This window comes from Syngnathoides biaculeatus, chromosome 10, assembly GCF_019802595.1.
Source record: "Syngnathoides biaculeatus isolate LvHL_M chromosome 10, ASM1980259v1, whole genome shotgun sequence".
NCBI lineage: Eukaryota > Metazoa > Chordata > Actinopteri > Syngnathiformes > Syngnathidae > Syngnathoides > Syngnathoides biaculeatus.
In genome coordinates, this window is record NC_084649.1 from 724,701 (window position 1) to 741,327 (window position 16,627).

The window sequence follows — 16,627 nt, forward strand, 5'->3', positions numbered from 1 at the left end:
AATTTGTCTGGATTTCCATATTTTTTTTAATTATGTCAAACATTATCGTGGGACATTTACTGCATTATATTATATGACAGGATAAAAAAATATTTTGGTGACTTTTTAACTACCTAAGACAGACTTTGGTATCGTAATTGTTAAGATATTATGGCTTCAATTTTGTATTTGGTATTTTATTGAATTTCTTTGAGTTTTGCTCTGTTGTCGGTGTTCATCACATAACCATTAAATGGCAGCAATCTATTAAACATACCCAGTCTGCCAAAAATCAAGAAGAAAACTAAGACATAAAGAAGTAATATCATGTTTTGTGGAACAAACATAGTGTGTTGATCTGTGAATAAAGTGAATAATAAAAGAAATAACATCTATCGATAATGTCATAACATCTTTTAAAAATGTTTTGCAGAATTTTCTAAATGACAGACATGCTTAGGGACTATTTATGCCTGATGAGTTGCGAGCAACTTCTCCATGTTGGTAGAAGTCGCACAGAGTAGCGAAAAGTATAGAAAGTAAAAATTATTTTTTCCATAGAGAGTATGAATAAACTCAACGGAATTGAGCTTCTCGATAGATCATCATTGTTTAATATAACAGAGAACCAGGAAATTGAATGAACATATCATTGATAGAAATTAGTCAATTTCTTTGAACATTGAAACCATCCTTTCTTGTGTTCTTCTTCTTCTTTTCCTTTCGGCTTGTCCGGTTAGGGGTCGCCAAAGCGTGTCATCTTTTGCCATTTTAGCCTATCTTCTGCATCTTCTTCTCGAACCCCAACTACCCTCATGTCTTCCCTCACCACATACATAAACCTTTTCTTTAGTCTTCCTCTCGCTCTTTTGCCTGGCAGCTCCATCCTCAGCACCCTTCCACCAATATACTCACTCTCTCGCCTCTGAACATGTCCAAACCATCATTGTCTGCTCTTTCGAACCTTGTCTCAAAAACATCCAACTTTGGCTGGCCCTCTCATGAGCTCATTTCTAATCCTATCCAACCTGCTCACTCAGAGCGAGAACCTCAACATCTTCATTTCTGCTACCTCCAGTTCTGCTTCCTGTTGTTTCTTCAGTGCCAACGTCTCTAATCCGTACATCATGGCCGGCCTCACCACTGTTTTGTAAACTTTGCCCTTCATCCTAGCAAAGACTCTTCTGTCACATAACACCAGACACCTTTCGCCAGCTGTTCCTACATGCTTGGACCAGTTTCTTCACTTCCTTACCACACTCTCCATTGCTCTGTATCGTTGACCACAAGCATCCACCCTTGCTATCTCTTCTCCCTGTAGCCTCACTCTTCCCCCACCACCTTTCTCATTCACGCACATATATTCTGTTTTATTTCAGCTAATCTTCATTCCTCTCCTTTCCAGTGCATGTCTCCATCTTTCTAATTGCTCCTCTGCATGCTCTCTGCTTTCACTGCATAACACAATATCATCTGCGAACATCATTGTCCAAGGGGATTCCAGTCTAACCTCATCTGTCAGCCTATCCATTACCACTGCAAACACGAAGGGGCTCAGAGCTGATCCCTGATGCAGTCCCACCTCCACCTTAAATTCTTCTGTCACATCTCACCATTGTTCTGCTGCCATCATACATGTCCTGTACTATTTTAACGTACTTCTCTGCCACACCAGATTTACGCATGCAGTACCACAGTTCCTCTCTTGGTACTCTGTCATAGGCTTTCTCTAGATCCACAAAGACACAATGTAGCTCCTTCTGACCTTCTCTATACTTTTCCACTAGCATCCTCAAGGCAAATAATGCATCTGTGGTACTCTTTCTAGGCATGAAACCATACTGTTGCTCGCAGATACTTACTTCTGTACTGAGTCTAGCCTCCACTACTCTTTCCCATAATTTCATTTGTGTGGCTCATCAACTTTATTCCTCTATAATTCCCACAGCTCTGAACATCCCCTTTGTTCTTAAAAATGGGAACTAGAACACTTTTCCTCCATTCTTCAGGCATCTTTTCGCCCGCTAGGATTCTGTTGAATAAATTGGCCAAAAACTCCACAGCCATCTCTCCAAATTGCTTCCATACCTCGACCGTTATGTCATCAGGACCAACTGCCTTTCCATTTTTCATAATTTGTAGTGCCTTTCTGACTTCCCCCTTACTAATCATTGCCACTTCCTGGTCCTTCACACTTGCCTCTTCAACTCTTACTTCTCTATCATTTTCTTCATTCATCAACTTCTCAAAGTATTCTTTCCATCATTTAGCACACTACAGGCAGCAGTCAACACATTTCCATCTCTATCCTTAATCACCCTTACCTGCTGCACATCCTTCCCATCTCTATCCCTCTGTCTGCCCAACCTGTAAAAATCCTTTTCTCCTTCTTTCGTGTCCAACCTGGTGTACATGTCTTCATATGCCTCTTGTTTAGCCTTTGCCACCTCTACCTTTGCCCTACGTTGCATCTCGATGTACTCCTTTCGTCTCTCCTCAGTCCCTTCTTCGCTAATCTTTCCTTGTATGACTCCCTGTATTTTGGGGTTCCACCACCAAGTCTCCTTCTCCCCTTTCCTACCAAAAGACACACCAAGTACTCTCCTGCCTGTCTCTCTGATTACCTTGGCTGTCGTAGTCCAGTCTTCTGGGAGCTTCTGCCGTCCATCGAGAGCCTGTCTCACCTCTTTCTGAAAGGCCGCACAACATTCTTCCTTTCTCAGCTTCCACCACATGGTTCTCTGCTCTACCTTTGTCTTCTTAATCTTCCTACCCACCACCAGAGTCATCCTACACACCACCATCCTATGCTGTCCAGCTACACTCTCCCCTACCACTACATTACAGTCAGTAATCTCCTTCAGATTACATCGTCTGCACAAAATATAATCCACCTGCGTGCTTCTACCTCCGCTCTTGTAGGTCACTAGATGTTCATGCCTCTTCTGGAAATAAGTGTTCACTACAGCCATCTCCATCCTTTTTGCAAAGTCTGACATCTGTCCCTCAAAGTTCCTTTCCTGGATGCCATACTTACCCATCACTTCTTCATCACCCCTGTTTCCTTTACCAATATGTCCATTACAATCTGCACCAATCACAACTCTCTCGCTGTCTGAGATGCTCAGAACTACTTCATCTAGTTCCTTCCAGAATTTCTCTTTCAACTCTAGGTCACATCCTACCTGTGGGGCATAGCCGCTAACCACATTATACATAACACCCTCAATTTCAAATTTTAGTCTCATCACTCGATCTGATACCCTGTTACAACAAACATTTACAAGTTACCAGATGTACCATGTGAAACCTAACATTTTTTCCTCTGGGAATCATGGAACGCTCTTGAGTTATCATTCTTTTGTTTAACTAACATATATATTTCAGGTTTTTTTTTTCTCTCCCCGCCAAGCAATGCAACTTGTTGAAATTATATTGTCCCCTCCGTGAGCAGTCACCTTATTGTGGTGGAGGGGTTTGTGTGTCCTGATGATCGGCGGAGTTAAGTAGGCTAAGGCTTCACGCCCCTGGTAGGGATCACCCATGGAAAACAGGTTCTAGGTGAGAGACCAGACAAAGCATGACCAAAGGATCCCCAAGATAATATACAGAAATGGAATAAGGATTCCCTTGCCCCAACGTGGCCACCCTCTGGAGCCAGGGCTGGAGGTGGATGCTTTAAGGCAAGCGCCTGGTGGCTGGGCCTGTCCCCACTGGTGAGAGGCGCCAAGCAAGTATGGGTAGACTTATTCCTGTACATTGGGGTTCACCCCGGTGGATGAGAGGGTAGCCTCCCTGTGCCTTTGACAGGTCTTGACTGTTGTTTGTGTCTATCCACCAAACAAAAGTTCAAAGTACCCACCCTTTTTGGAGTCCTGAGAGGGAGCGCTGTAGAGCGCTCCCTCGTTCTGCTGGGGGACTTCAATGCTCATGTGGGCAATGACAGTGAGACCTGGAAGGGTGTAATTGTGAAGAACTGGCCTCCCTCCCCCGGTCAGAACCCGAGTGGTGTTCTGTTACAGACTTCTTTGCTCATCACGGATTGTCCATAACGAACATCAAGTTCAGGCATAAGGGTTTCCACGTGTGCAGTTGGCACCAGGACACCCTTGGTCGCAGTTCAATGATCGACTTTGTGGTCATGCCATCAAACTTGCGTCCGCATGTTTTGGACACATGGTTAAACACGAGTTGTGGGTCATGACCCGAAGAACAAGATACAGGTGGCCGAAAGGAGTTTCTCCACAGGGTGTCCGGCCTCTCTCCCTTAGAGATAGGGTGAGAAGTTTGGTCATCCAGGAGGAGCTCAGTATCAAGCCGCTACTGCTCCTGATGGAAAGGAGTCAGATGAGGTGGCTGGGGCATCGGATTCGGATGCCTCCCTGGTAAGGTGTTCCGGAATTGTCCCACTGGAAAGAACACGCTGGAGAGACTACGTATTTTGGCTGGCCTGGGAACGCCTCAGGATCCCCACGGAAGAGCTAGATGAAGTGGCTGGGGAAAGGGAAGTCTGGGCATCCCTGCTAAATCTACCGTTCCTGCAACACGACCTGGAAAAGTAGTCGATGATGGATGGATGGAATTATATTGTCTCCTTTCAAGTTCTTGTGGAAGAAGAGCATAACGGAAAGCAAGTGTAATCAAAGTGCTTGAGTCAACGTTTGATGCTGTATTATAACTCAGCTGTTTACTTAGTAGTAAACACAAAATAGATTAAAAAAAAGATTACAGAAATGACAAAAATTACCCACAGTCACACGCAAAAATGCCATAGAATGAAGAAAGTCTTCCATAAATCTGGAAAGTATGCTAGTATATGGGCCACTGACTATAAAGTATATTTTCTTTAATTTTCGTTGGTGACATGGTGAGTTTGGATACCTTTCACACATTATTGCAACCAGGAGTTTTGTGGCAGAGACCCAGCACTGTCATGTTAGACAAATTCAAGCCCATGTCTTAACAAATGTTTGAAAAGATAAAAACAGGTTGTTGTTTTTTTACTGTCTGAGCATAACAGTCAATCTTATGCCAATTCCAGTCCAGAGCTTTAAAAAAAAAAAAAACCTTCAGTGAAAGGAACCACATATCACCTTGACATTTCTTTTCAAATTCCCTAGTGGCTAATCTTTAGTCACACATCTAATCTTTTATTGACGACTATTGAGGGATGTTTGGCTTCAGATCAGATATATTAATATAATTTATTTTAGAAAAATTATTTACTCTTATAGATAGACTTCAAACAATTTTGACGTGGTAATATGAGTGGATCAAAGGAACATCTTGTTATTTTTTGTCTTATTTTGCATTTTCAAGATAACGATGTTGCAAGGGGCCCCGTGGATCAGTGGTTAGAGCACTGGTTTGGTAAACCAGAGGTTGTGGGTTCGTATCCCACTGGGGCCTCCACTCCCTGAGAAGGGTTGCGTCAGGAAGGGCATCTGGCATAAAAATTGTGCCAAACATATATGTGCGTTCATCTGAGATGACACGCTGTGGCGACACCGAAAGGGACAAGTCGAAAGAAACTTCAGATGATGATGTTGCAGGTAGATTTAACTAAAAACACTGTTCCACTTCATTAGAGATGTTTTTTTGTCATTCATTATGACTATTTTAATTAATAAAATAAAATCGGTGTTTTAAAGTGTGGCTCTTCTGAAGAAATTGGATAATGGTCCAAAACACACAAACACATGCACGCACACCCATGCACACACGCACACGCACTTACATTTCAACAAAGTCTTCTTGCCCTTACTGCCCTGGGCTCTTTAGAGATGATCTATCCAGGCAGGAGACACAAAAGCCTCACTCTCTTCTCCCTTCCATTCCCTCACTTCCTCTGTTCTCCTAACCTTTTGATGTCAAGGGTACTGAACCAGTGTGAATACGCCAAAGAATCAAGTCATCAAGGATAGACACTCACTATCCAAATGTTCTTTCACCAATTGTGCTCGTGTGTGTGCATGGACAAAACACTAAAACTCAAGAAGATGTGTTCTCTGTTCAGTGGATCACAAACAGCAATACTAGGAACTTTCCTCATTGGGTTCAGGGCCTGCAGCCATTTGAAATAATGATCAAGGTGTGACACCGGTGTGGACCTTTTGTATCGCAAAAATATGACATTGACCATTTACTCACGGACATTTCATATACAGTACCTCCAGATTTGAAAAGTGGGAAGGACATAAACACAGGAGCATTTTAACTGCAAAATGTGTTCAAGCATTAGGGTGTCCACACATACACTTGGCACCAGGACACCCTAGGTTGCAGTTCAATGATCTAGATTGTAGTCGTGTCATCGGACGTGTGGCCGCCGCATGTCTTGGACACTCGAATGAAGAGAGGTGTGGAGCTGTCAACTGATCACCACCTTTGGTGAGCTGGCTTCGATGGCAGGGGAGATGCTGGTCCGAGGTGTCAGGCCCAAGCATATTGTGAGGGTCTGCTGGGAATGAATGGGAGAATACCCTGTCAGAAGGAGTTTCAACTCCCACCTCAAACAGAACTTTGCTCATGTTTCAGAGGGAGGCAGGGGACATGGAGTCCGAGCGGATAATGTCCTGATGCGGCGGGGAACAGTGCCTGTCCTGGCGGCCATCCCCGAACCTCTTGATCGAGTCAAACGGTGAGGGATGCAGTCAAGCTGATGGAGGAGTGCTATAGGGCCATTTTGGCCTGTGGGACACCTAAAGGATAGGAACCGGTTGGCCAAGCGGAATACAGCTTTGATGGTCATGGAAGCAAAAACTTCGGCATGGGAGGAGATTAGTGAGGCCATAGAGAAAGACTTCTGGACAGCTTTGAGGAAATTCTGGTCCACCATACGGCAAACCAGGGGTAAGCAGTGTACCATAAACGCTGTGCATAGTGAGAATAGGTGCTGCTGACCTTCACTTGGGACATTAAGAGTTGGTGGGGAGAAAACTTTAAAGAATTCTGATTGTTGTGGTAACACACCGGGTGTCAAGACGCAGCAAGCCACTGGGAGAATTGGAGTTTCCACTGTAGATGCACACAACAGAAACACTTCAGTGAAAGTTACCTGCTTTTTACACTTGCTAGCCGACAAGCTGCTGACTAAAAAGCTCACTCAACCACAGTGTCATCGTTAAAAAGTTACCGCTCGGAGTTGTGTGTGTGTGTTACGTGGGGAACAACACAGAAAAAGGAACGTTAACAGTTTATATACCATAACCACAGCAGCCCATCTTATAAATATTCAGGCAGAAGATGACTTCAGAAAACTCATTTTCAGCATCGTTGGATTGACTGGTAAAGGTTTCATGTCACAATGCAGCTACTCGGCGATGGGCTATGCTTTGCATTTTAGCATTCCTTAATTTAACCAGGTCAAAAAATGTTGAGAGCTAAAATCTCTCTTAAAAGCCAACGGTCAACAGAAATTATCCAGGCAGCAGAAATTAGACCCTGAAATGGTCACCAACCAATTGCAGAGCACAAACAGTATAATCAAATAATCATACTCACATTCACACCTACAGAGAATTTAGAATCTTCAATTAACCTAAGAAACATGTTTTTGGGATGTGGGAGGAAACCGGAAAACCTGGGGAAAAACGCACAGGGAGAACATGCAAACTCCACACAGGTAAGGTTGCACAAATAAAATCCTGCAATATGGCGGGACCGGAAAGCAACAATAGTTATATAGTGGAGAATTACCAGTATTGTATCTAAACTCCATGATGATTTGGAACTCATTATTCCAGGGCTGGGTCTGATTCCAGACATGTGCATCCTAAGACTGCCAAAGTCTCAGCTCTATGTACCTAGTATTAAAATGATCTACTAACAGTTGTATATTTGGAGGAAATAAATTAATCCATCCATCCATTTTCTTAGTCGCTTATACTCACAAAGGTCACGGTAGTGGTGGAGCCTATCCCAGCTGTCAACGGGTAGGAGGCAGGGTATACCCTTAACTGGTTGTCAGCCAATGGCAGGACACATGGAGACAGATGACAGTCACACTCACAATCACAGCTAGGGACAATTTTAAAGTGTATTAATGATGCATGTTTTGGGGATGTGGGAGGAAACTGGAGTGCCTGGAGAAAACCCATGCAGGCATGGGGAGTACAAGCAAACTCTACACAGGCGGGCTGGTATTTGAACCCTGGTCCTCAGAACTGCAAGGCAGCCTCTCTAACCATGTCACCCATTATTGACATACTTCACAAAATAAAGATGATTCTGATTGACACTTACGGTCAATTTAATTGAGGCTCGTGAACACACATGCAAATACATACACAACGATCTGGCAATAAGTGTCAAGAAAAACAAGGTTTAAATACACAACGTAATTAGAGCTCACAAGGAAGTGGCACAGGGCACGCAACCACCCGCCGCAGCTGCTGTCAAACACCAGACTTCTGTAGCAGTGCGTGGAGTGCATGTGTACCCGTGGAGAACCAGGGCGCTTTATTATGTGGTGCAAAAACGTTATGGCCGGTCAGAACTTTGAGGGTCGGCCGAGAAATTGGAACCACAAGCTTTTTTTTTTTTTTTTTTTTGGTGGCACGGTGACACAGCTGCAGAGCGTTGGCCTCACAGTTCTGAGGACTGGGGTTCAAATCCCAGCCTGCCTGTGTTGAGTTTTCATGTTCTCCCCGTGCTTGCATGGGTTTTCTCGTTTTCTCCGGGCACACCGGTTTCCTCCCACATCCCAAAAACATGCATCAATTGGACACTCTAAATTTCCCCAAGGTGTGATTGTAAGTGCGACTGTTTGTTTGTATGTGCCCTGCGATTTGCTGGCAACCAGTTCAGAATGTCTGCTGCCTCATGCCTGAAGATATCTGGGATTGGCTCCAGCACTCCCACAAACCTTAATGAGGATAAGTAGTTCAGATAATGAGTGGATTTATAGATGTCAAAAAAAACAAGAAAATTGTCTCCAGTAGTTGGAGTCGCTCTATGTTGTAACGAATACATGGCAGGAGAATGACACCCTGCACCCCAGTGAACTCCACTCACGTTCCCACAGGAAGGCAAGACTAGACTTTAGACGTTTTGCTCTAGGCCAACGCCAATTGAATCAACGTCCATAGATATTAGTTTCAGCACTCCAACTTGAAGTGGATTACTAGCCAGAATATCACAGAAAGACTAGACCGCTGATTGTGGTATGGGAACGCTAAATTAATTAGGAGCCAGTTACCTCCACAGACTCTCACCAACGAAGGTGGTTATTGCCAAGTAAGAGGAATGCCTTTTTCTCATGCAAGGCAAGACAACTGGTTGAGGGAACATTTTCAGGCAAAGAAATGCCACTACAGACACGCGTTAGTCAATATAACATCTGACAGAGTGACTGGAATATACTGTAATATTAACAACACTAAAATGAAAATCACTAGTGACTGGATTTGCTTCAAACTTGACTGTCTGATGTTGAATCTATCAACTGCACCAGCTGAAAAAAAAACAAACAACTCAACACAAATGCAAACAGTCAATTACAATACTGTGTCTTCTGGAATCATAACACAAGAAACATTCGCCACTGGAGTTGTTGGTCTCTATCTGAAATCCAAGACATAATTTATTTTTTATATATCAACCGGTTTAAACCAAAAATGAATACTCCAATGAAAAGTAACGGTGACGGAGGCAGGGCCTGGAGTAAGATTTGGTGTGACTAGGTGGTGAAAAAAGGAGTACAATAAGGGTGTTTAAAAGAAATAAATAACTTTCGTTCCTTTTTCTGCCATAAAAAGGCCGTGCTTTATCTTTTCTTTTTTTTTTTTTTTGTCTGGTCCAGTCTGGTTTGTCTTCATTCTGCTCATCCAGGTTCCATCTAGCCGCTGTCTTCTCTGGCGAAATAGTAGAGTAGAAAGGTCCCACACCACCCTGAGGTGACACGGACCTTTTGAAAAGCAACGTCGACGGCGTAGCATCCTTGCACGAGCTCAAAGCTATCCTTTGGGAGGGGTTCAAGTACCACACATGAGAACTCATATATAACCCATAAAGTGTGGCAACCTTCAGGGATTTTGAGACTTGAGAAAAATTAATAAAAAAGTTTCTTGTCAGGTTCCCTAAATGTTAAATACGAAAATTGATGTGATACCCTCTCTACATCAAAATTTTTATTTAAAACGTGCTTTCAAAATTAAGTGAAACCAGAAGTGATGCTGGAATTGCTTCCATTTTAACTTCTCATTCTAAATTAATTGCATTTTTCTTTAACCTGCAGAATTGCTCCAAGGTTTCTATGTACCCTGTGATTGGCTCTCAATCTGCTCAGGGTGTATCCCGCCTCTCCCCCCAGAGTCAGCTGTCATAAGCTGCAGCACTGCTGTGACCCTAGTGAGGATAACCAGTACAGAAAATGGATGGATGAATGGAATAGTTACACACGTTGATAACTGTATTTTAAATGATTGGAGTTTCAACATAAGAAAGCCAGATTGATGTCAATACATTTCAATAAGGTCATGTATACAGAGAAAAAAAGAGGCAAGAGCATCTGTCCTTCTAAAAATGATATCTGTATAAATAAGATGATATCTTGAGGACCCTCACCAGGAAATGGTCATGCTCCCTTAGTCTTCGTTTCAGAAGCACAGGTTAAAAATGCAGTCATCTTTCTCTCCATGCCTGCGATTAATTCCTCCGTCACTCTCCCACTCACCCTGAACATCTGAAACAGATTGTCTATTGTGGTAGCTCGCGAGAAGCTACAGTGGCATTTTTAGGAGATTGGTTGGAAGAGGAAGTGGAGAGAAGACAAAACACACCCAATAAAGAGACGGAACAAGAGAAAGGGAAGAAAGGATGCGTATGAAGGCCACTTTTTTTTTTTTAAACTTACTACACAAAGCGCTCTCACCCCCCACCATTTCCACACTCGGCTCCTTGAGGGTAGCACAGACAAAGGGAGGCTGACTCTAACAATGTGCTCCCTCCTTTAGCCCGGCACACTTTATATCCTCAGTACATTCACTGGTTCTTCTGAAGAGCACCCACGTATGCACAAAGTGTGTGTGTGCATGCACATGTGCATGCATGCATGGATGTTTGTATCCGTGTGTTTAATGGCGCTCAAAATAAGAGTAGTGGGGGTTTGTGTTTGTTGAGGGTCTTACAGGGCAAGGGGCCAGTGCTCTGAGGTGTTACTATGGAAACACCATTGAGCACAACAGATGATTCTACTGGGGGCCTGTAAATCTCCACGGTGAGGCGCTCCAGGAGGCCATTAGTCTTTGTGTCTGGGTTTATATAACTACGTATCCCACAAACAACTTTGTGCCACAGGTCTTAACAAGCTCCAATAAGACAGAGATCATGTCTGAAGTTGCTTACTGACCACCTTAATCACACACATCCTGCCCACAAACATGATAGTACTCTTACACAGTCGTGCACACGCACACACGCACACACGCACACACACACACACACACACACACCTGAAGTAAGTTTTATTAATGCATATATTATGATTAAGAAGTTGACTTTATTCGCCTGAAGGAGTGACTGTTCATGACAGTTCATTGGAAAGGTCTTTGCTTTTAGAAGGGAGAGCTTGACAAGTGCTTCAATTACCATATTTTCACAACTATAAGGCGCATGTCAAATCTTAAATTTTCTCCAAAACGGACAGGGCGCCTTATCAAAATGTGTGTAGCGATGTCCAACATCTGTAACTGACTTAGAGCATTTCCTGCTTACACGGTTATTATATAAAGGATAAGCGGACGTGTGAGAGGACAGCATGCAGACGGTACAGGGGGAATTGTGGGCGTGGGAGAGAACGCTAAAGTGACACCCCCTCCCCAGAAGATATATATTGCTGGTATCTGTTTTGTACTAAACAACATCGTTTTGGCTAAGGACTCCCAAAAATGGCATCAATGAACAGACACTCTTATGAAACAGTTTCACCTTGGAAATCACAAATGCCATGAATGCTGTTGCTCCTGTTAAAACTAAAACCATCCTGAGGTTACCTAGAACACCGTGGAGGAGCACAATGATGGTCAAGAGATCGAAATCGGAGCAACACTTTTCTGAAATCATCAGTAAGAACCTCAACAATACAAGTGCTCTATTTGCTGTGGTTGACAAGCTTACAATCCCCCCCGAATCAGATAAATCCAGAACTCGTAACACATGACAAATGCAATGAGTTTACCTGTTATTTTAGTGAAAAAATACAATCAATCAGGTCAAATGTCCAAAAAGATACAATGATCTCACGTTTGAAGCCACCCAGAGAAAACTCTATGAACATGTCAGAATTTGATACAGTTGACCAAAAAACTGTAGAGAAAAGTGTTCAGCAGTTGAAACCATCAACGAACTGTCTCAACGCAATACCATCTGACTTTTTCAAAACTATTGTGAAATCCATGGTACCTGATTTGCAGCAAATAATCAATTGCTCACTTCAGTCTGGTGAGTTTCCCAAAGCTCTCAAAGTAGCTGCTGTTAAGCCTCTAATAAAAATCAGACCACTGGATGATTCCATGTTAGCAAGCGATAGACTCATCTTATATCTCCCGTTTATAGCGAACATTCTTGAGAAAGTTGTTTTTAATCAAATCAGCAATTTCTTTAATTTAAATGGACTTCTTGAAAATTTCAATCAGGCTTCCGAACTCATCATGGTGTGGTGGTCTACATAATTCACCCACGGGACCTGGAGTTAGGTTACGAGGTTCCGCACGGACTTTCTTGTTCTTTACACTTCCAGTGTTAGTGTGTTAGAGAGTTTCCGCTGTAATGGGTTAACTCTGTTGATGTCTACAATAAAACGAGGTTTGCCCCTGTGTTCAACACTCCGCCTCTGACTCCGTTTCTTTGGCACTACAACAGTACAGAATCTGCTCTTATCAAAGTGCTAAATGATATAAGGTTGAATATTGACTCAGAAAGGTGTCAATTTTGGTCTTGTTGGACCTCAGTGAGGCTTTTGATACGGTAGATCGCAATATACGGCGAAACAGGTTGGAGACATGGGTAGGACTAAATGGAACGGTCCTTAAATGGTTTAGTTGGAATGGAGCTACTTTGTGACCATTGGAGGTGCTCAGTGTCAGCAAATGGCAAAGACCTATGGGGTCCCTTAAGGGTGAGTTCTTGGACCTCTCCTGTTTAGCCTGTATATGCTACCCTTGGATCAAATTCTTGAAACCTTTAATTTTGACTGCCATAGGTATACAGATGACACACAGTTATATTTTGCAGCGTCTCCAGATGACTACAGTTCACTTGAGGTATTGTGCCACTGCCTAAATCAGATAAATAACTGGATGAGCCAAAATTTTCTTCACCTACATCACAACAAAAGAGAGAAATGTTTTTGGCAACAAAGAAAAGAGAATTGCTGTTAGTAAACACCTGGACTCTGTATCTTAAAAACTAAAGACCAAGTCTGAAACCTTGGTGTTCTGTTTGATTCCGGCCTGACTTTCAACAATCATATCAAATCAATCACAAAAGCTGCCTTCTATCATCTGAAGAACATATCTAGAGTGAAGTCTTGTATGTGTCAAGTATACCAGGAAAACCTAATCCATGCTTTTATCTCAAGTAAAGTTGACTACTGGAATGGTCTTCTGACTGGACTCCCAAAAAATGAGTATTAAACAGCTGCAGCTCATTCAGAATGCTGCAGCTTGCATTCTGACCAAAATAAAGCAGTCAGAGCATATAACACCAATCCTAAAGTCCTTGCACTGGCTTCCAGTCAGTTTTAGAATAGATTTTAAAGTTCTGCTACTGGTCTATAAATCATGAAATGATTTAGGTCCTGAATACATGAAAGAAATGCTTACGGAATACAAACCCAGTACAGTTCTGAGATCGACTGACTCAGTTCAAATAGTGGAGTGCAGAGTCCAAAACAAACATGGTGAAGCAGCAAGAAGCCATTATGCTGCACACAAATGGAATAAATTGCCAACAGAGGTGAGGTCAGCCCCAAGTGTGAATTTTTTTTTTTTTTAAATCCAGGTTGAAAACTCCTCTTTTTTTCTCAAGCCTTTTAGAATATATCCACTGTTTAATCATATCACTTGCACTGAATGTGGTTTTAATTGTTTTTTTTTAAATATTTTGTTGGTTATTTTTATTGTTTTATTCTGTTTTAAATGTTTTATCTCTTTGTTTTCAAATGCCTTTAATCATGTAAAGCACATTGAGTTACCTTGTGTATAAAATACGCTATACAAATAAATTTGCTTTGCTTTGTTTTAACTATAAGCCATCAGTTACGCGGAGAAACATGGGAATCAAGCAGCCGTGAGAGGATTCAAGATCAATGAATCCATGGTGCTAAAGTTGAGGATGCAGGAAAACGAGCTTGGCCAAATCAAGAAGACGAAGCTGATTTTCCTGGGAAACTGTTGTTCGAATAGCCATCATCATATCTGAGGAGCTTCACGGCAACAAGACTGACAATGACAATGAGAGGGAACCTGACGTGTTTGATAGAGAACTTGCCCAGCTGTTCATTTCGGATACAGAAGATTAGGACTTTGATGCATTTGTGGACGAGGATTAATCAAAAAATAATGTGAGTCCGTACATTGTTAAATACTTCAATAAAGTAAAACCAAACTTACTGTTTACATGAACAACCCAACTCAGTTTTGCTCTCAGTGCCTTTTTAAATAGCATGAATGCATGCTACTGTATGTTTTAAAGTAGTGTCACTACTATCAAGCTATATGCTTTGTGACGCGAAACATGTATGTAAATAGTGTTTGAAATGCATCCATGTTTTGTGTCAATTAATTTTTCGTTCATCGTTTTGGTTATTTTGTTTGCTGGTTGTGCTGTTCTGTTTTGATTTTAGTTTGGTGTGACACCGTGGGTGAGGATGGCGTGTTGACGGGTGACTTGCTTGCACTGGTCATAGTGGGTTTAAAAAAAAAAAAAAAAGTATAAGCTTGCTCTTCTACTTAATAAAATAAAAGGCACAATTGTGCCTCACTTTCTCGTGAGCGCAACCATGCCTCTGCCCAATAATACCATGGGCTTTATATATGTATTAAATATTGATATTGCACCCACAACTGAGACTGTGCCTTTTAATACGATGCAACTTGTCACGAAAAAAACGGTAAATTAGATTGACAATGAAAATACATACTTGACAGATGTGGAGAGAAATCCATATCAGCTTCAAGAGGAATGACTGTGAGCTGTAGAATGGGCAGAACAGAGCAACAACAAGAGGGAACAATCTTCAGCGTCATAGACCATTGGGCAATACCACAAATTAGATCACTTACCAAACCCACATTCTCTGCAGTTATTTTAAAATACTTCAAGCATGGGATTATCATTTAATTGAGTGGAATTTAAATGAATATAATTAACAGTTAATGAGATACACAATATGAAAAACTACAAATAAAGTTTTTCTGAACAATAATGCTCCATACAAGATGCATCAAAACTAAGTAGTTATCTTGTAAATGCTGCAAGTGTACCTAATGCAGTGGTGACTGTCTAAAAAAACATGCTGTACATCTGCACAAACATGCCTACGAAATAAATGAACGTGATGAGCATTATGGGAACAGTGTAAAAAGAGAAAGCAGTTAAGCTTCATGCACAAAAAAAAGCAACCACCAAATACTTCCCAACAAAGGTTTTCTTTTCAACTCAGTTTAATGAAACACACCTTAGTCCTGTGGAAGCTTGTATTTTGAGGATGAACATCGTCACACTCACATGAACATTCAATCCAATCAAACAAAGACCAACATTAGTTGTTGCTTTTACAATGGAATAAACACACATTCAAAGTTGATATGAGAAGAGCACAGCTCTTTATTCTGTGAAACAGCTTGACAGATTTTAATAAATAGTGTTTTTTGCTGAATTTTGAGCTTGATTGAACCAATGATCTGTCTCGGATTATTATTATCTAGGACCATATGTAAATGATTCTGTATTGATGAGTACAATTTAATAGTTGAATATTTAAGAGTTGAAAATTAAACAATGGTGGCAGTGTAGTAAAAATTAAATAAATAAATAAATAAATAAATAAACAAATAATAATAATAATAATAATAATGGCCCGGCATGGTAGATTAGCTCATAAAGCGTTGGCCTCACGGTTCTGGGTTCAATCCTGGACACGCCTGTGTGGAGTTTGCATGTTCTCTCCGGGCCTGCGTGGATTTTCTCCGGGCACACCGGATTCCTCCCAAAAACATGCAACATTAATTGGATGGTCTAAATTGCCCCAAGGTGTGATTGTGAGTGTGGCTGTGTGTCTCGATGTGTCCTGCGATTGGCTGGCAACCAGCTCAGGGTGTACCCCACCTCCTGCCCATTGACAGCTGGGATAAACTCCAACACTCCCCGCGACCCTTGTGTGGATAAGCGGCTAGGAAAATGGATGGATGGATAATCATTTTCTTCTTTTCCTTTTGGCTTGTACTGTTACGGGTCGCCACAGCGCGTCATCTTTTTTCATGAAAGCCTCACAACATCCATCAACCTTCTCTTTGGTCCTTACTCTCGCTCTTTTGCCTGGCTCCTCCATCCTCAGCACTCTTCTAACAGGATACAGACTCTCTCGCAAGACATGTCCAAACCATCATTGTCTACTCTTTCGAACCTCGTCTCCAAAACATCTAAC

General features: G+C 42.0%; 1 protein-coding gene across 6 annotated transcripts in view; it reads right to left on the reverse strand.

Annotated features, from left to right (window-relative positions):
* The window catches only part of LOC133507221 (transcription factor SOX-13-like), a 71,477-nt gene that overhangs the window by 42,062 nt on the left and 12,788 nt on the right, over positions 1–16,627 (reverse strand). For 4 of the 6 annotated variants that reach the window (XM_061832049.1, XM_061832045.1, XM_061832044.1 and 1 more), the window contains exon 2: positions 15,122–15,173. The exons of the other annotated variants lie outside the window; for them this stretch is intronic. In XM_061832049.1, the coding sequence (XP_061688033.1) occupies positions 15,122–15,146 (25 nt within the window). In that variant the 5' untranslated portion in view covers positions 15,147–15,173. The remainder of the gene's footprint in view (positions 1–15,121; positions 15,174–16,627) is intronic. 6 annotated transcript variants of the gene reach the window in all.